The 20,460-nt window shown below is 34.6% G+C and overlaps 1 protein-coding gene across 1 annotated transcript in view; it reads left to right on the plus strand.

The window, feature by feature from the left end:
- The first annotated feature begins 529 nt into the window (after nt 1-529).
- The window catches only part of LOC149771756 (serine/threonine-protein phosphatase 5-like), a 53,746-nt gene continuing 33,815 nt past the window's right edge, over nt 530-20,460 (plus strand). Inside the window, exons 1-6 of the mRNA XM_089948168.1 lie at nt 530-699; nt 5,302-5,471; nt 6,016-6,087; nt 11,549-11,693; nt 11,952-12,073; nt 19,691-19,756. Coding sequence (XP_089804294.1) covers nt 543-699; nt 5,302-5,471; nt 6,016-6,087; nt 11,549-11,693; nt 11,952-12,073; nt 19,691-19,756 — 732 coding nt within the window. The 5' untranslated portion in view covers nt 530-542. The remainder of the gene's footprint in view (nt 700-5,301; nt 5,472-6,015; nt 6,088-11,548; nt 11,694-11,951; nt 12,074-19,690; nt 19,757-20,460) is intronic.

Below are 20,460 nucleotides of genomic sequence, written 5' to 3' on the forward strand. Positions count from 1 at the left end.
AATCAATCCTTTGGTCCAGACAAGATAAAACGCTTTTTCAAGGTCAAGGAAGACTGCTATAAGCTTTCTGTCTCATCTTTTAGAATTTTAAGCTAGTTTGATATCCGCATCTTGTCTTAAAAGTTGGTCTGTGGTGGAGCGCCTGTTACGGAAGCCACATTGATTTTCTGATAGGAGTTTGTTACTTTCTAGGTGGTGTTTTAATCTGTTGGCTAGAATTGTTTCCATCATTTTACATATGTTATTAGTGAGGGAGATGGGACGATACGAATTAATATTATTAGGGTCTGTACCTGGTTTAGGGATTGGGATCTTATCTTATTATATAAATAGAAAGTTAGATTTGATTACAAATAAGTAAGTTTATTTTATAGTTCCACAATACAAAATGTCGATAAGTTATACTATAATAATAATAATAATAATAAATAATAATAAGTAATAGTAGTAGAAGTATTTTGTATAATTCAAGGGAACTAACTCAGTAAAAAAAATCTTTTTAATTTACTCTTCTTTTGAAAACGTTATATGGTAGTAGCGAAATGGCAGACATTGGAAACACGCCGAATGCCGTTTCGGTAACTGAGAATAGAGATCAGACAGATAAGAGTCCCACTGAAATGAAAGGAGCCCCAGTTTCACCAGACGACAAACAGAAAGCAGATCAACTCAAAGAGAAAGCAAACGAGTTTTTTAAAAGTAACCAAAGCTTCATCGTAACGGGGGTTAGAATTACACAGGATCTGTATCCATTGGGCCATTCTATTTTTATAAACAACAGGAGTTCGTATCGTTGCTTACAATGTACCTGTCATACATGTACTATATAATAACTACAAAGAAAGACACTTCTCTCCTTTTTTGCGCGACCTATTTAAGAATAAACGCTGATATTTCAAGCTAAGCTTTGCAAAGCTTAATAAATTTGGTACCGGTACCCATATGTATCCCAATCCAAAGTTTGACTTAATATCATACCTTTATAGAATGTCAGACCATTTTCCCACGCTACAGCTTCACGTGGCCCTGAGCATGCCCGCCTAATATGCAAGTAAAACTTTCAGAATGGAATACTTTCCTCTCATTGGTTAAAAGAAAACGATGTCCTGCATTTATTTATAACTTATTTTCATTTGGCTAATGAGAAGGCAGTATTCCATTCATCACATTGTTCTTGCATATTAAGTGGGTGTGATCATGGCCATGTTGAGCGGTATTATGGGAAAATGGCCTGGCATTCCTTAAAGATATGATAGATATGATAGTAAACCAAACATCGGATACACATACAAAGTCGAATGTCTGAGCTAAACATTGGTACCAAATTTATTACGCTATGCGAAATGTAGCTTGAAATATCAGCATTTATTCTTAAATAGGTCGCGCAAGAAAGGAGAGAAGTGTACTCCCATATAGTTATTGTATAGTACATGTATGACAGGTAAATTGTAAGCAGCGATATGAGCCCCTGTGTTCAAAACTTGTCTGACTTCGTATAGGCCTATACAATATAAGATACCACACATTTATGTTAAAATTTATCAGTTTTATGGGAACTTTTAATATTTACGGTGTTTGCAATCCTTGAGAAATTAACAATGAAAATAGCATAAAAAATGGAAAGTTTCGAATGCAAAGACTGCTGTACAGTTATGTCATTGGATTAGTCTGATTCCTTATTGATATGCAAAAAAGGTCTCCAGTCTTTATGTGCTTGAGGTCAAAATGGCATCAAAGCAACAGCAAGATGTCTATATCCATGATGATTTTATATTTTTTGAAAGTGACATTTTGTGTTGTGATATAGGGAATATTTCTTGTTAAGTTGCAACACTGCAGCAGTACGAAACACTTCTGTGCATCTTTCCATATATTTTTTAACAACTTATACATGAAGCAACTTTGTAGCATGAATCCCCTCAAGAATTTTAACTTGGGAGTCATTTTTTTTTGGGGGGGACTGGATTTTATTGTTCATCCCATGAAAATCATGTTGCGAGTATTCAAAAGTACTATATGCAGTTGACCCACTTAACATTTTTACAGATTTCAGTATTGGTATGACTGTGCATTAGAAAACTGAAAGTTATTGTTGAAAGGGATATTTTGCTAACAGTTCTTTCAATTTTCATTGTTCAAAAACTGTAATTAGCCATAAACTAAAGCATGTACTTGTTAATTAAAGGGAGATAATTTGCAAAATAGTTTACAAAAATGCATATACTATAATATGATGAGTTCAGAAATAACTCCATAAAAAGCTAATTTCTTACATAAATGTTTTTTTTTACAATTTACACTATAATTACTCCTTACACAAGCGATTTCCCTAGTTTCTGCTGAATTAGAACCAAATTGTTTGAAAAGAGAGAGAGGGGGGGAAATTCCATTTTTTTCACAATGAAAGCTAGAAACCTGTATAACCCTTTCAAGTGATGAATTTAATTAAAATCAACTTTCCCAGTTGATAATTCAGAGAGCTATAGTTTATATAATTTTATCTGGTGAAGACATAACTGCCCTTTTCATCACACTACTGATATAACTGCATTGATTGGTGAGTATAATTTTGATTTTGCTGAAACATTTAACTTTCATTACAATTTTTCATTTTAACCAACGCGTAAAGTCAACATAAATTACATAAGTACATCTTTTATATTTTACAGATGAAAAGATTATTGTTTAATCATTGGAAACAAACAAATAGATAAAGACGTTAGATAGTATGATAAGGAAATAAATAGAGCATCTTTAGATAATGCTGCCTTGAAAGTCCTGGTGGCAAGACATATTTGGTGAGGAAGAGGAGAGGTAATTTTAGTCCCAGATCTCCCAGACAAAAAAATACCATTGTATATCATTCATTTCTATGTGCCTAGGTATCTTCCATTAATTACTGGTTATTGATTATTTTTATGAAGCATGATTGGTCATGGAGTTCATGTTCAGATTTGGATCTGCACATGTCGTTGGCATAGTCTTATAGCTTCTTTTGTTAAACAAATATGATGAGAGCATTGATGTTAAATATTCATTTTTTTCGGGATGGACTTTATTACTTAACTTTATATGCTTAAGATAAGCTTATACTGTCATTTAAAAAAAAATATTTTTTTGAAAACCACAATTTCAGTTTGGAAATAAATTGTACATACTTCAATCTTAGTATTTTACCACAAAATAGCTCATATAGTATAATTAATTAGATTAATTTTAAGATGGAGTATACAAAGATTTTCCATGGATTCCAACTATACAGTGGTCAAGTTAGACTTGAATTTTGACTTATCCTTTTGGACAGAACAAGGAGTAGTGAGATAAATGCAAGACATGCAATATATGTTTTTGTTTTTCTTCTTCGTACATGTATTTTCACATAAATGAGTGAACTTAGAATACAACCTTGACTGTACAGCTCCTCTTGAATTCCACAACATAGCATTTTCCCATGTGTTTCTGACTGACATAATTGCATTTTAAAGCTAAAATATAATGTTTAGACTCTGATTTCTATGGATTGTATATTTTTCTGAATATATTTGCCCAGTGGTTTATGAAAATAGACAATCTAATAAAGTGGTACTTCCCAGACACGGCGATGTCCACCATTATTTACCTATGAAAGGTTCAGTTACAGTACCAAACTGATTTTTATGTGGAAAATAATGTACATGCGGCAGTTAAAATATTCATTTTACTGATTCTGTTCTTAAAAAACAGATTGCTATTGACATCCTTTTAAGTTTTGAAGTTTGTATGCTTTTATTATCAAAGGATAATGGGCAGTGGTAGTATCTATGACTTACTTGGGTCAGTCAGCTTTCAAGACACATGCCTGTGAACGTGCAAGAATTTGTTTGCAGGCACAGTTGATGTCAACACCAATTATTTGATGGCTTGAAGCCTATAGTTCACCTTGATCGGTAACCACACTGGAACTAAACTAGCTAAGGTGCAAAAGATGGTCATTCAGTGGTCACATGGCTAAGTTGTTTTTGCTTTCCTAACAAAAGAAGATGAAGTTTACATTTTTTAGGCGTCTTGGTTGCCCACTTCGTCTGGTAGCATGACCCCTATGTATGTGAGTGTGTGTGTGTGTGTGTGTGTGTGTATATATATATATATATATATATATATATATATATATATATATATATATATATTGAAAGAACAGAATTTAAATAGCTGTCATTACTCATTGTTATTGTTCTTTACTTTGGAAGATTTAAATAAAACTTTTCTTTATTCTAAGCAGAATAATAGTATTTACTGTCAGGGTAGGAGTATAGTGTTGGTTTTAAGAATGTAGATTGAAAATACAGGGAAGCTATAAGCAGTTCATGTAGCTAATTAAACTCTTCAAGTGGAAGATTTTTATTTCATTTTTAATGCATTTGAAGGCAGTCATAGTGCAGTATTTCTATTGTAGCAGTGTTATCTCACTGTTAGGGTATATTGTGTGGTATGAGATTCATGTTTGTTTCTACAAAATGATGGTCAAAGTTAAACTAGACATGCATAATATTTGCAAGCCTTACCTTCTTATACTTTAATGAATTCACTGTTACCATATTTAGACAGTGAAAAGGGGAATCACTCATACCCATTAGGATGTTGAGTTCTTTAATAGACTCATTTCCATTTTTCATTATAGTTGTTATTAATTATGTGGCTAGAAATTACCCCAAATATAATTTCAGGTGGTTTCATATTAGCGGGTGAGTACTGAATATTTCTCATTCATTTACACCTTTGTGCTCCTTTTTTGTCTTCCCTATGATGAACATGACAGAGAACAAGACATAGTAATTCTGTGTATGTCCATCCATATGCCATCACCTTATAGTTCATGTCTTTCTGTTTTGCATTAGTGGGTTGTCTTTATAGTTGGCACTTGTTGGGAAGTAACAATAGATATTCCAGGCCATAGAGATCAGAACACAAGGTCATAAGTGATATTTTGACTTTTTGGTGGGTAGTAAATGGTGTAAGTTTTTTGCAGTATCTACAGGTGCCAGTGATTGAACACTTGTCAGATGACATGTACTATAGATATAGAATATCTTTAGAAATGTAGAAGTCAAAAATGTCAAAAGCTAAGGTCTACATGGAGCATCCTAGGTTATCTCAGATAGTGAATTCTTTTGTGGTTGGTTTATTTACACAAAAGATAAACACCTTTAGTAATCTATGCTAAACAGTTAAAATGTTAAGGAAACCTGTTTAGTTTGGTAGCGTCTTACTAAGGTAAAAGTGACATCTCATGAGACAATAAATGATTTCTTTTTTCTTGTACAGAGGAAGACTACAATCAGGCAATTACGTTCTACACTCAGGCCATAGACCTAGATCCGACAGTGGCAGCATATTATGGCAACAGAAGTTTTGCATACCTCCGTACTGAGTGTTTTGGTTATGCCCTTGCTGATGCCAATAAAGCCTTGGAGATTGATCCCAAATACATCAAGGTAGGCAGGGCAGTGAATCCACTATTTTATGTCACCAGTGTTATGGATCACATGGTTGCCACTAGCAAGGAATTGAATGACATGACATTGGTATAAAATGAAGAATAACTAAGCATTGTCATTTTCTCTCTGGCTGTATAACAAACTGGTTTCAAAAATCCCGTCTTTATAATCATGTCCCAACAAATAGTAACCTTTCATTGATAACAACAGTATCCCATTTCCAAAAATTAAAAGTAAGTATTGATATTAAATATTATTTTTCACAAACCCATGGAAGTTCATACTGATAAAAATAAATGTAAAATAATTTAAACATCAAGAAATGTTTTTACAAGTTGTCAGATTAATACAGGTTTTAATGTCAAATGTTATTGGAAACTTTAATTACTCAAATCATGTTCATTAAAGCAATTGAATTTTGTGCTTTTCAGACTGCTTTAATTCCTAAATATATTATCTGTTACAAGAATTTTGTTTTACTCTCCAAGAGAAGATCAGTATCCATTGTATATTGGCTTATTCTGCAACTCTCTCTTTTCAGGCATACTACAGGAGGGCATCTTCGTATATGGCACTTGGAAAGTTTAAATTAGCACTGAAAGACTTTGAAACAGTATGTATCTTTGCAGCTACACAAAATATTGTGTATATGACATTTATTCTTTCTATCACAACATCAAATTGTGTCATTATCTCAACATTAAAACCCCACTTAGTATTGTCTGCATGTTTTGGAGTTATTTGCATGGCAGTAGCATCATCGATAGCTTGATTTTATTGCTGTCTTTGGCCATAGATGTCTGTGTCGCTAGAAAGCAAAACATATATAGGGTAATTATGTGTGGAAAGTCTGCCGTTAACTTTGAAAAACTGGTCATTGAATTCATCTCCAAAACTGCTGAGCAGTATTTGACTAAATATAAAGGGAAGTATCCTGGCATGAAGACTTTTCTCTTTGATATCAATGATGATGAATTGCCATAAAATATAGACACAGTTACTAAAAATAGAAGTATCCTGGCATGAAGACTTTTCTCTTTGATATCAATGATGATGAATTGCCATAAAATATAGACACAGTTACTAAAAATAGAAGTATCCTGGGATAAAGACTTTCACATTGGTATCATCGTTGGTGATCTGCCATCAAATAGAGCCACAATAATTACAAAATAGAAGTATCCTGGCATGAGGACTTTTCACATTGATACCAGTTATGGTGATCTGCAATAAATTACTAAAAATAGAAAAGTCTTTAATTTAATACTTCTTTGAAACTGTTGGACAGAATTTGACTGAATATAACCATTTCTTAAAGTAGCAAACCTTAAAACAATTTCCTTGCAAATATTATGACCAAAATAAAAAAGAAATACAGACTGGTATAAAAGCCTTTCAGATTGGGCAAATGATATGAACTACAATCAGATATGCTGCAGGTATACAAAAAAAAAAAGAAAAATCATTAGAAAGATTACTTTCCAATAAAACATGACACAATTTGACCAAATATGGCAGAAAGTATCCTGGCTAATTATACACATTATGCTGATTCACTATCAAATGTAGCCACTATTATTTAAGACAGAGAGGTCACGGGTTCAAACCCTGGCCAAGTCATACCAAAGACTTATAAACAATGTTACTAACAACTGCCTTGCTAGGCACTCAGCATTAAGAGGTTATTGCTAGGACTTGTTGGCATGTTATCGGGATAATGTGACTGGGTGGGACATCATGCTACATGTCTGCGGTATGATGCCCCAGTGCTAGACATCACTGTAAACTGCCACACTGCAGACATAATAGTGATATGGCTGAAGAGTTGTTAAAGCTATGTCAAAAATCCATATCACACACACAGACTCACACACTTAAGACAGAGAAACCGTAAAGCCACTTTTTTCAAAAACAGCAAAAAATAATACACAAATTTAGTGGAAAGCATTCTTGCGTAAAGGTCTTCTGACTGTACAAGTTATGCCAATAGAGCTTAAATGAAAATTCAAGCATTAAAGTCGGAATGCTTTGCATAAATATTCATATAGAAAATTGGTATCCAAATATTTGCTTGTTTACAGACACCTAAAACTACCAATAGAATTTGGGCATCCCTTTTTCTGGGTGTGAGTCTTCTTTCCCATCCCACCCTTGACATAATGGATGTCCTGTCTTGGTTTAAAGGTATGGCAGATAGGACAAGCCAGGGATCTACTCAGTCACGTTTGATGTTGTTAAAGAAAAATGAGGCAGATTACCATTGTTCTCGTAGACTGTCAGGAAGGGATCATTGATCCCATCTACCTGGGCAGACAGTAGGTTTAAGTCTTATTACTCCCCCACCCCCACCCTGTTGAAAGTTTATGGGATGATACAGACCCTAATTTGATGTCTCCACCTGGTGAACTCAGATGAAATTCCAGAAGAGAAGGTTTTGGCAGCTTCTCTTTAATTTTGGTCCCCAGCTCCTTCCTAGCTGTCAGGTCAGGTGATGGATGAAGAGGAAATCTGGATGTTTGATAAGACGGTTTTGTTTACTACCCAACAAATGTGTCCAAAGCCTTCCTGTCCGAGGACAATAAGATTATCACCAGTTTGGAGAGGCCTTCTGGGTCCTACTCTTGTTCAGATCGTATGCTGTTCCCTCACTTTTCTATGGTTCATGAGGTTGTGCAGAAGTTTGCCCAGGGCCAAGCATCTGACAGGCAGCAGATGGTGTGGTCTGTCTCTCAGGGACAAGCATCTGCCAGGCAACAGATGGGGTGGTCTGCCTCTCCTTCTACTCTTTGGCTGCTGGTCTTTGCCTTTAGCTGTCAGGTTCATTCCCCTGCTTAATCCTTTTGGAGATTCAACATTCTGGTAATGAATAATATATAAATTAGCATGTTCTTCATACTTTCAAAGGGGCCTTGGATGGATGAGTAGTCTAAGGCACTCGTCAGTTCAGATCACAGACATCTCACCCCAGTCTGCATGGGTCTCAAATCTCAGGCTTGGTCAGGTTGTGTAAGTGACAAAGCTTGCCAGTAACTACCTATGGGTAAATGGTTCTTCCCAGAATTTGTTTGGATTCTTCCTGCACCAGATATGCTGGCTACCATGTATAGCCTGTCATGTGCTGAAAAATGGTGTTGAACCAAAAACAACCTGCTGAACAAAAATTCCGCAGACATGCTTCAGAACATGAAACCAATCATCGGAGATCAGCATTCTTCTTAAAGTCTCGATCAGAGACCAGATGGTACTGTGGTGAGTGTGTATTGGACATATGACTTGTGTATGTCTCCAGCAGTTTGAACATAGCGTATACCCTACCAAAGCCCACTGACAGTGGAACACATTCATTTTGAGTGTGTCTACTCCACCCGGTGAGGCAGACATATTTTGATGTGAACTGCATGAAGGATCTATATGATCATGTTCCAGAGAAAATCTTGGGCATTCAGTGGAATTTGGTTTATGTAAATAAAATAGATGACTGTATATTTATAAGGATTTTGTAATTTTTACATTTGGATTTTAGTGTTTTTACACAATTATGCAATATTGACATTATTTATTTCAAATAATCTTGAAGAAGCATCATTTTCTCCAGTGGTTGCCTAGTCACATTGGTATTAAGGCAGTTTAAATAAAATGAAAAAATCCAAAGCTGCTCTGTAGTCACCCATTTCCAAATGCAGTGTTGCATGTACGATTCCAAGGGCAGGAGACATGATGTCACCTCCACCCATGCAGACCTGCAAACTCTTACGATTTTGCTGTAAGTCTTACAAATATTGTCCTTAAAATATGAACTTATGGCATACTACCAAAAACTACAGAAAAATGATCGTTGCCAAAAAATCCAGATAATTGGTTCATCCATGTTTTATTTGGATCTGGGTTTCATCTCAGAATTAGTAAAATTAGTCAGGGAACCAGACTTACTTTACAAAAGCACCCCAGAGGCTTTAAACTGCACCTTTTTGTTCATGCTAAGCGTCTGCATTATCAAAACTGTTAATTATAGAATTTTTTAAAATGGCATCCAGAAAGTGATGCATGTTTAAGACGAAAAGGAAAATAAGCTTCTAGAAAAGTGTTAATAATCAACACAGAAGAATTAAAAGGGTATTCAGATTCTTGTGAATAAAAGCTGGAAAGGACACAATTACGTTATTGGAAATCATGTGCCAATTTGAGTATGTCAAATGGCAGGAGATATGACTGCCATCATCATGTGAAATGGAAAAGAATTTCCAAGAATTATGTCAAGTTGAGAGACAGCAACAAGCCATTGAGTTGCATAGAGTTTGGAACTAGAGTTTGTGCAACTGTACTAGAGGTAGATAAAGTCTACGTGTACTTTACAAACTTTTCAGTTGAACATAATGTTTACCATAGATGCATCGACTTTTAATTATGTTTTCTAGCTTTACAACAGCAGTTATTGATAATTTGTTACACCTTACTGAAAACTGGTCAGTCCTATAGAAAAAAATCAACTGCCTTACTGAGACGGACTCGTCAGGGTTGGCAGGTCTGCCAGTGTGTGGGACACATCTATTTTTTTTAGGGACGAAGGAAAATAATAGTACATATTGCACTATTAGTGTTATGAAAATGAAATAATCTTATTTGCTTTTTAGTTTTGTCACATTACCTTTGTTGTCAGCACTTTACTTTAATATTTTCCACGGACATTTACATTATGTGAACACCGCTCCAGTTTCCTAGTGGTTAGAGCATTTGCCTGGGATGCGGGAGGTCGTGGGTTCAAGAACCCGGCCAAGTCATACCAAAGACTTACAAAAATGGTACTAATAGCTGCCTCGCTAGGCGCTCAGCATTAAGAGGTTAGTGTTAGGACTGATCGGCCTGGTGTCAGGATAATGTGAGTGGGTGGGGCATCATGCTACATGTCTGCGGACAAAAATCCAAATCATACATTTAATATGTGAACAGGTAACTCATTACAACAGTAATATGTTTGAATGTCAGGTTAATGTGAAATGATCTGTACCATGGAATTTTCTATTCCTGATCTTTTGCTTTCATTGGAATTTAGTGTACACTCATTATCTACCAAATTTTATAATACTGGTAATAAATACCTATGTTTTCTGACACTTTTCTTTCCTAAATAATAAATTATTAACTAACTTACAAATTCTGTTTCTGCATAAATTTATTATCTTTACTTCAGATGTTTCTTGGTGTAAGGTGACTTTCAAAAAAAGGTTACACTAACGGCCATCAAAAACTTTAATAAAACTTGGTTGGCTGCAACAGACCTTGAATGTTTTCTATCCTCTTACAGTTCTTGAATGTTTTCTACCCTCTTGTAGTTCTTGAATGTTTTCTACCCTCTTACAATTCTTGAATGTTTTCTACCCTCTTGTAGTTCTTGAATGTTTTCTACCCTGTTACAGTTCTTGAATGTTTTCTACCCTGTTATAGTTCTTGAATGTTTTCTACCCTCTTTTAGTTCTTGAATGGTTTCTACCCTCTTACAGTTCTTGAACATTTTCTACCCTCTTATAGTTCTTGAATGTTTTCTACCCTCTTGTAGTTCTTGAATGTTTTCTGTTCTTGAATTTTTTCTACCCTCTTACAGTTCTTATCACCTGTCATGACTTTTACCACTGCTTGTGACCGCTCCGGTGGCCTAGTGGTTAGAGCGCCCGCCTTGGATGCGGGAGGTCATGGGTTTGATCCCTGGCTGGGTCATACCACAGACTTACCAACAGTGGTACTAACAGCTGCCTTGCTTGGCGCTCAGCATTAAGAGGTTAGTGTTAGGACTGGTCGGCCTGGTGTCAGGATAATGTGACTGGGTGGGACATCATGCTACATGTCTGCGGCATGATGCCTCTGTGCTAGACATCACTATAAACTGCCACACTGCAGACATCATAATGATATGACTAAAAAAATTGTTAAAACTACGTTAAAAATCCAAATCATACACACATATACATTCATTCTGTCAGAGTTGCCACTCTTGTCTACATAAACAATCAGTCAGATGGAGCTGTGTCAGAGGCATCAATGTCCTGTAGACACATTTCCATGCAATTTTCTACTTGCAGGTCACAAAAGTTCATCCCAGTGACAAAGATGCAAAATCCAAATATACAGAATGCAACAAGATTGTCAAAAGAATAGCATTTGAGAAGGCAATAGCTGTCGATGACCAGAAGTCAGTATTGGATTCTATAGATATTGAAACCATGGGTATGTTTATCAGAGATGGAAGAAAGTGTAGATTTGTAATATGATTTTTAGTTGTCCCCATCAAATGTATTTTGTCCCATGTAATTAAGCGAGAAGTTCATGTTCATTTTTCACAACAGTCTTTAGCAGAGTAAGAAAACTTGTTGTTATTATTGACTTTTACAATGAGAAGTGTCAGAGTTAATGGTTAAAGAAAATAAAAATGCATATATTGTAACATTTTCACATTACTCACTTTGCTGTTGTGTCACATTTCAGCAATTGATGATGACTATGATGGACCAAAGCTTGAAAATGGGGTGGTTACACTTCAGTTTGTTAAAGATCTCTTAAAGACCTTCAAGGAGCAGAAGAAACTGCACAGAAAATATGCTTATCAGGTATGCACAATGAAATATACAATGTTCCCCTGTTCAGAGAGATTGAGAGAGTGATGCCTTACTCAAGAAGACTCCTCCCTGATCGGAGATCACCTTGACTATCACCAAAATAGTATATTTTTACCATCTTGTCCCAGTAAACTTTTCCCTTGTATCTTTTAGGTAGCTGAAGAAATAACCTATAAAAAGAGGGGAATCACTACATGACATTGATACTGTACAATTTCTGCATAAACAATAGATATAAGCAGCAAACCCAGTATCAAGACCTCATTGTGATTTTGGCAGAGCCCCATGGTAATTTTGTTGTCTGTCCAAGATCCTAATGACATGCCATTAAATAACATGCATACATATTCTGTCCATCTGCCTGCCCATCCACAACTTTGGTTTTCTGAAGATGGGAATTGTTTTATTTTAGGCAAATTTGATAAACATCTTTATATTGACGAGACCTCAAAAAAAATTTGATTTTCAGCTGTCTTTGTCATTATTTTGAGCTGTCTTTGTCATTATTTTGAGGAGTTATGGTCCTTTATAGTAAGCATTCCTATATATTTTTGTCATGGCTTAACTTTACCAAAGATCATTGGTTTTCAACAGAATGGTATGCAGCTTAACTTTACCAAAGATCATTGGTTTTCAACAGAATGGTATATTGCTTAGCTTTACCAAAGATCATTGGTTTTCAACAGAATGGTATACAGCTTAACTTTACCAAAGATCATTGGTTTTCAACAGAATGGTATATTGCTTAGCTTTACCAAAGATCATTGGTTTTCAACAGAATGGTATGCAGCTTAACTTTACCAAAGATCATTGGTTTTCAGCAGAATGGTATGCAGCTTAACTTTACCAAAGATCATTGGTTTTCAACAGAATTTTATGCAGCACTACATTAATGAGACCTTGAATGAATTTGATTTCTGTGCCGTCTTTTACACAAGTTACACCCCCTTATTACCAAGCCTTGTAACTTTGGTTATACGGTATAACTTTTTCAAAGTTTACTGAATTTCATCCATGTTTGGAATGTAGTTTTAATGTGGCCATGAAAAAGTTTGATTTCTGCCATTCCTTAACATCATTTGAGGTGTTATGATCCCATATTTTCTCTCCTCCTAACTTTGGTTCCTGAAACATAACATCATTAAAGATTTTTGTATTTCAACCAAATTTAGTATGCATCGCCATATTGATTAGCTTACTTTGGTTTTTGTAGTATTACTTTACCAAAGATTCTTGGATTTCAAGCAGTTTTGGCATAAAACTTTGTATTGATGACTGTGAAGGAGTGTTCCATATTTTCATTTAAAAGTTGTTATTGCTTGACTTTCTTCTTTGCAGCAATACTTTACCAAGACTTGTTTAAATTTCAACCAAATTTGGTCTCAACTTAAGGCCTTAAACTTGGGACATTTGTTTGCTAACTCAGAGGACCACCATAATAAATTTCACTGATCCTATGAAAATCAAACATATCATTTCAGTTTCTAATTTATTATTTATTAACATTAACTCAAACAAGTAACACTATTTTTTACAAGCAGGATTCATTAAGAGTTTAAAATTGATTTTCTGAAATGACCAGAGCTTGGTTCAAAAGGATCTGATGCTCTGTTTTGTGGTCCATTAGTTTGCCATGGCTTGATGGCATTTTTTGTATTATACTCCTTGATGTTCGGTGAGTTAAGGAGCACCATTGGAGCACCATTGTTAATGTAATTTCAGGAACAATTTATGAAAGGCTTTATACTCATCAATGATTCATAATGAACTACCTTATGCACTTTTTTTTCACTGATTACTCATTGTATTGAAAGTCCACAAAGTCACATCTTTTACAGGGTTATAATTCATTTGGATGCATTTTTCCCGCTGAACTTTCATGCTTTCTTCTTTTGATCATGTTTACAATTGCATTTTCTTGTGTCATCATCTATAGTTAAAGACATATAGATCATGTAGGCATTCATAACCAGTTATTTCTGTAATGAGTATCATTTTGTAGAATTTGATTCTGCATACCTTTAAATGGTAATTATTCACTTTATTTGGATTCTCATACATTTGTATTCCTTTGGAAGGGCATTATTTACACAGCCAGAAAAGTTCATGTTGCAAAATCAATATTACATGGACACTTTGGATGAAATAAAACTAAAGGTGAGATCCTGTATAACCTGGATTGAATGTTGCACACTCTGATGTGACACATTAATAAACAAAATCAAAATCATAGTGATAATTTTCGACTGAAGTTTCTTGACAACAGTAAATCAAAATTGAATAGACTTTGATTTTAAAAAAGTGGTATTATATTTTAAAACAGCAATTTATATTTAAGATGAGTAAATGTGCATACATGACCTGTATGACATTTACTATAATATCTGATATGTTGGTAGTGGCTGCACATGTTACAAAAAGTTCGACTTCTTTTTTCAAACTTTACCTACATGGCCACTGTTGAGCATTGATGCTACAGGTCACCACTACATACATACTCTAGCTATGTCTCTGCATATTCAGTGTTTATCAGTATTAATATTAAAACATGCTATTCAGCATAATTTTAGATTATTTATTGAATTAGCCAATAAAAAAATTTCTCTTGAATAATACTTGATACTCTTTATCGCTTTTTATTTTATGTATTGAAATCAGTGTTATGGCTAGAATACTGGGTTAGTTCCATGTGTATAAAGACTATTGACAATAAATCACCCTAATTTACTTCATGTGTGGAGTAAAACCTGTCCATTACTGCCGTAGGATTTATTGTTGCCTCATCATGTGCAGGAAATTGACAGATAATAAATTAACACAATCGACAGACTGATTAATGATGGAAAGGAATGGTGTTGCATATTTTATTTAATACGTCCAAGACAAAACCAACTGATAACTGCTGTGATAATATTTGTGGAAAGTTTTACTGCTCCAAGATGTTAATTGTGACTGGGGTTTGAGTGATCGATTAGCAAAATCACTATTTTTTAGCATTAATTTTGATACCTGAGCCTTATAACAATGAAACCTTGAATGCTTTAGAGTTCCAACATTCCACATTCCCATTTAGATGAGTTATTGTCTGCAAAAGTCTGTTTGTCTAAGTTTGTCCTCAACACAGGTTACTGCATCAAAGTCCTTGCCAAGAAAACTACACAGAGCAGGGCCATTTGCAATATTCCCATTGCAGCAGTTTTTATGGATTTTGCCAGATTTCTGGCCTTTAGACATCATTGGGTGGATTTCCAAAACTTTAGATTCAGCCTTGTATTATCTGGACAAATTCTTTTATTTGTTGTTTTCTTCATTCAGGCTTTAATGAAACACAGCCATTATGATGACAGTATTTGTAAACTATATTTTGATTGGTCCATCCAAAAAGTATCTGTGCAGACATCAGTTTACACAATTTTTTTGTAAGAAACAAGTGGGAATGACTGCAGGAGAAGGAATTTAGTGAGATATTTATACGTTTGAAAAATAAACATCCTACGATGTGGGATGTGCACTGATTATGTATGTGTCATTAGGAAAAAGTCAACTATGCAAACATTAATGGTTGGAAAAACATGGTAATAATACGAGTGCAAAAATAAATGCAATAAATATTTATTTAGTACCTACAGGATAAAAACAACTGGTAGTTAAATATCTTGTTTACAAAAAAAGACTTTTGAGTAAAAAGAAATATTCCACTTAATTGTAAGATTACCACATATACTCTGTTATAAGTTGACTTGTCATTTATTAGGTCTGCTAAAAGCTCATCTACTTTAATCCACTTAAAAGTAGTGGTGATTTTGCAAGTCAGATCAGTCAGAAGTGGTGTCATGTCATCAGTTGGGAAAATAAACAAGTAAAACTGGATGGATAGATAGATTGGAAAAACAAGCCAAACTGGACAGATAGATAGATTGGAAAAACAAGCCAAACTGGACAGATAGATAGATTGGAAAAACAAACCAAACTGGACAGATAGATGGGAAAAACAAGCCAAACTGGACAGACAGATAGGTTGGAAAAACAAGCCAAACTGGACAGATAGATAGATTGGAAAAACAAGCCAAACTGGACAGATAGATTGGAAAAACAAGCCAAACTGGACAGACACATAGATTGAAAAAAACAAGCCAAACTGGGCAGATAAGATAGATTGGAAAAACAAGCCAAACTGGACAGATAGATAGATTGGAAAAACAAGCCAAACTGGACAGATAGATATATTGGAAAAACAAGACAAAACTACTGGACAGATATATATAGAGGAAAAACAAGACAAAACTAATGTATAATACATACAATTATATTATTTAGTGAAATATGTAATAAATAAATTGACAACTTACATGTTGCCCTTCTTTGTTTCATAAAAAAAGTCATGGTGATTGACATTTTAAATCCATTTACATGATAAATCCATGAATTCTGTTATAGATCACTCTGACACTGGTATAGTACTAGTAGTCCAGTAATATTGGATTTACAATATCTCATAATATGTTAATTCTACACATCTATAAATAAACAGTGAAAGTAAAATCCACACTTGTGTGATTTCACCGTATCCTATAAATGTCACTGTCTAATGTCATCAAGTACAAAGCTCAGGAATTCATCCTCATCATTTGAGTGACCCAGTGAAGTTTTTAGATCTTCTATCAACATCTTGTCACTGTAAATATTATCATCTGACTCTGAAAGCCTGTCTCTGTGATCATATGTAGTTGCTTATGTGAAGACTGTGGCTGGGATCTGTAAATGAACAATGATAATACATTCTGTGAAAGAATGTAACTAAACGGGTGTCAGCTCTGCTGCTAGATCACAGGGAATTCAAATAACAACCTTCTGTTTTACTTTGCACTGAACAAATATTAAATTTGCGACTCTGTGAAAGGGTAGTCATGTGAGAAAACAAAAAAGGTGCTGCCTTAACAAGTTAAGAAATTAAGGTCCGATGGAGTTGTAGAACTTTACTTGGCACTCAACAAGTATCAATTTGTGGCATGATCATAAGGATTGTCAACTTGAAGTGCTGCCTGTACAAGTCATCTTCTCTCATGGATAACAACAAAGCAAGTGCTGCCTGTACAAGCCATCTTCTCTCATGGATAACAAGAAAGCAAGTGCTGCCTGTACAAGCCATCTTCACTTATGGATAACAACAAAGCAAGTGCTGCCTGTACAAGCCATCTTCTCTCATGGATAACTTGGGAAATATCACTTGGAAATTAGATCTGACTTATGGAAAAATAAAATAAAAATAAAATAAAAACTTTGATTGCATCAAACACACTGTTTATGCAGCAAAACACCAAATATAATAAAAATGCTAGTAAACTACTACATTAAGCTAAACAACAACGATTAACACTTCACTTTGTGTATATTATTTAATTTACCCATAATATTTTCAAATTACGAATCCAGGTATATGTAGGTACAGGTATTGTGTAATGAACACCTTCTTAAAAATGATGAATACAGTTATATACCATATAAGTATTTCTAAATGGGAATTGTGGCATGAGTGAAAATATTTGAATTGATGGTATTTGTATATATGGCATACATCAAGAGTTTCCAATATTACCCTTCAATTTATGAATTGTTTTATATATGTTCTTTTTTTAAAAATTGTAAGTGAGTATATATGGTTTTTGTACATCATTCAAATATTTTAAAAACAATTACTAGAGTTTTTAACCATGTTTGATTTGATACCAGCTATGCAAAAACAGTGATGAAAGGTTTGTGTGGAGTGGAAAATCTGATTTGTACAGTCATCCAGAATAGCCTGTCCCACAACAGCCCCAAATACTCCTAATCATCCAGACTTGCTTGTCCCACAGCATCCCCAAATACCCTAAACATCCAGAACTGCCTGTCATACAACAGCCCCAAATACCCTAAACATCCAGAACTGCCTGTCATACAACAGCCCCAAATACCGTAGACATCCAGAATAGCCTGTCCTAGAGTGGCTCCAAATACCCTAAACATCCAGAATACAATGTCAGTCCCAGATCCCCGAAATATATGGACTCGCTTTTCCCAGAACAGTTCCAAATACCATAAATATTCAGCATAGTCTTTTGTTTATTTTATACTTGACTGTGTAATTCATTCTTGCCAGAGTATTGAACTTTGGTTTGTGTAAATGGTGGACTTTTTTAAAACAAAAGATAAATATACATCAGAGTTGGGGGGATTATATTGTATTAGACTGGCTTAGACCTACACTTTATACACATGGTCTTGGATTTGCTTAGACCTACACTTTAGACACATTGTCTTGGATTTGCTTAAACCTACACTTTAGACACATGGTCTTGGATCTGCTGAGACCTACACTTTAGACACATGGACTTGGATCTGCTTTGACCTACATTTTAGACACATGGTCTTGGATTTGCTTAGACCTACACTTTAGACACATTGTCTTGGATTTGCTTTGACCTACACTTTAGACACATGATCTTGGATTTGCTTAAACCTACACTTTAGACACATTGTCTTGGATTTGCTTAGACCTACACTTTAGACATATGGTCTTGGATTTGCTTAGACCTACACTTTAGACACATGGTCTTGGATTTACTTAGACCTACACTTTAGACACATTGTCTTGGATTTGCTTAGACCTACACTTTAGACATATGGTCTTGGATCTGCTTTGACCTACACTTTAGACACATGGTCTTGGATTTGCTTAGACCTACACTTTAGACACATTGTCTTGGATTTGCTTAGACCTTCACTTTAGACATATGGTCTTGGATTTGCTTAGACCTACACTTTAGACACATTGTCTTGGATTTGCTTAGACCTACACTTTAGACATATGGTCTTGGATCTGTTTTGACCTACACTTTAGACACATGGTCTTGGATTTGCTTAGACCTACACTTTAGACACATGGTCTTGGATTTGCTTAGACCTACACTTTAGACACATGGTCTTGGATTTGCTTAGACCTACACTTTAGACACATTGTCTTGGATTTGCTTTGACCTACACTTTAGACACATTGTCTTAAATTGCTTAGACCTACACTTTAGACATATGGTCTTGGATCTGCTTTGACCTACACTTTAGACATATGGTCTTGGATTTGCTTAGACCTACACTTTAGACATATGGTCTTGGATCTGCTTTGACCTACACTTTAGACACATGGTCTTGGGTTTGCTTTGACCTACACTTTAGACACATGGTCTTGTATTTGCTTAGACCTACACTTTAGACACATGGTCTTGGATGACTACATTAGTAATGACATACATTTTATAATCTTACTCAGGCGTTACACACAGTGTGTACTATACTGTATATACAAGTAACAGTGGGATGCACAATTATTTTAACATCCATCTATTTATGTTTTGGGTGTTGTAATTAATTGGATTATACTGTAAAATCTGTTTAATAATAATATAAGTTGATATATTTATATAAGTACCTGGTATAATCTTATTTTTTGTATTTGCATATTTTCATGTACATGTATTTGATTACAATCAGATTGTACAATATTTTGTGTGATGTGAAATATTTTGTTGGTAATCGATAGCCAGTGTTATTTTCTGCTGCTTCTGTTTTCAGATATTGTTGCAAGTGCGTGAAATATTTATGAAACAGCCTAGTCTAGTGGATATTACCATCCCAGATGTAAGTATTATCTAGTCATTATATCACCGATGTAAGTATTATCTAGTCATTATATCACAGATGTAAGTATAATATAGTCACTACATCACATACATAGACAATCTCAAATGGGTAATGATTTAATATTGAATTTATGAAATGAGTTGAATAATGTCTAGCTTTTACAAGCCTTGGTGAGCAAAAGTTGGACATTATTACATGAGTTTCATAAATTTAATATTAAATCATTACCCATTTGAGGTTCTTTTTATCGCATAGTGTTTATTTCATTCAAAATTATTTAGATAGAAAGAAGAATTTATAATTTCATTCATTCTGACAGACTCTGTACCTTTCAGTTGTTGTGCACAAAAATTTGTCACAAACAAAGTTGAACTAGTAAAAGTAGATTCTACTGTTTTATAGACTATAAATCAAAGGACAAGTGTCCATCCAAATGAACTGAACATTTTACAAAGACAAACTCGTTTTTCAACACAGAATGTCCAATGTGTGTAATGTCACATTGTTTGATATGGTACACAGTACCGGTTAGAGTAGGCCTACAGTACATGATCAATGTTTACCCTAAAGTGTCACTTTCACAACTAAACGTTACCTTTTTGCGATATTCTTGTGAAAGGAGGATTGCTGGATGCAGAAATTCCCATATTTACTGTAATGTGACCGGATTTTTGCAGTATTTGATTTGTATCAGTACAGAA

The sequence above is a fragment of the Sinohyriopsis cumingii genome, unplaced genomic scaffold (assembly GCF_028554795.1).
Source record: "Sinohyriopsis cumingii isolate HCF-2022 unplaced genomic scaffold, ASM2855479v2 utg001699l, whole genome shotgun sequence".
Taxonomy (NCBI): Eukaryota; Metazoa; Mollusca; class Bivalvia; order Unionida; family Unionidae; genus Sinohyriopsis; species Sinohyriopsis cumingii.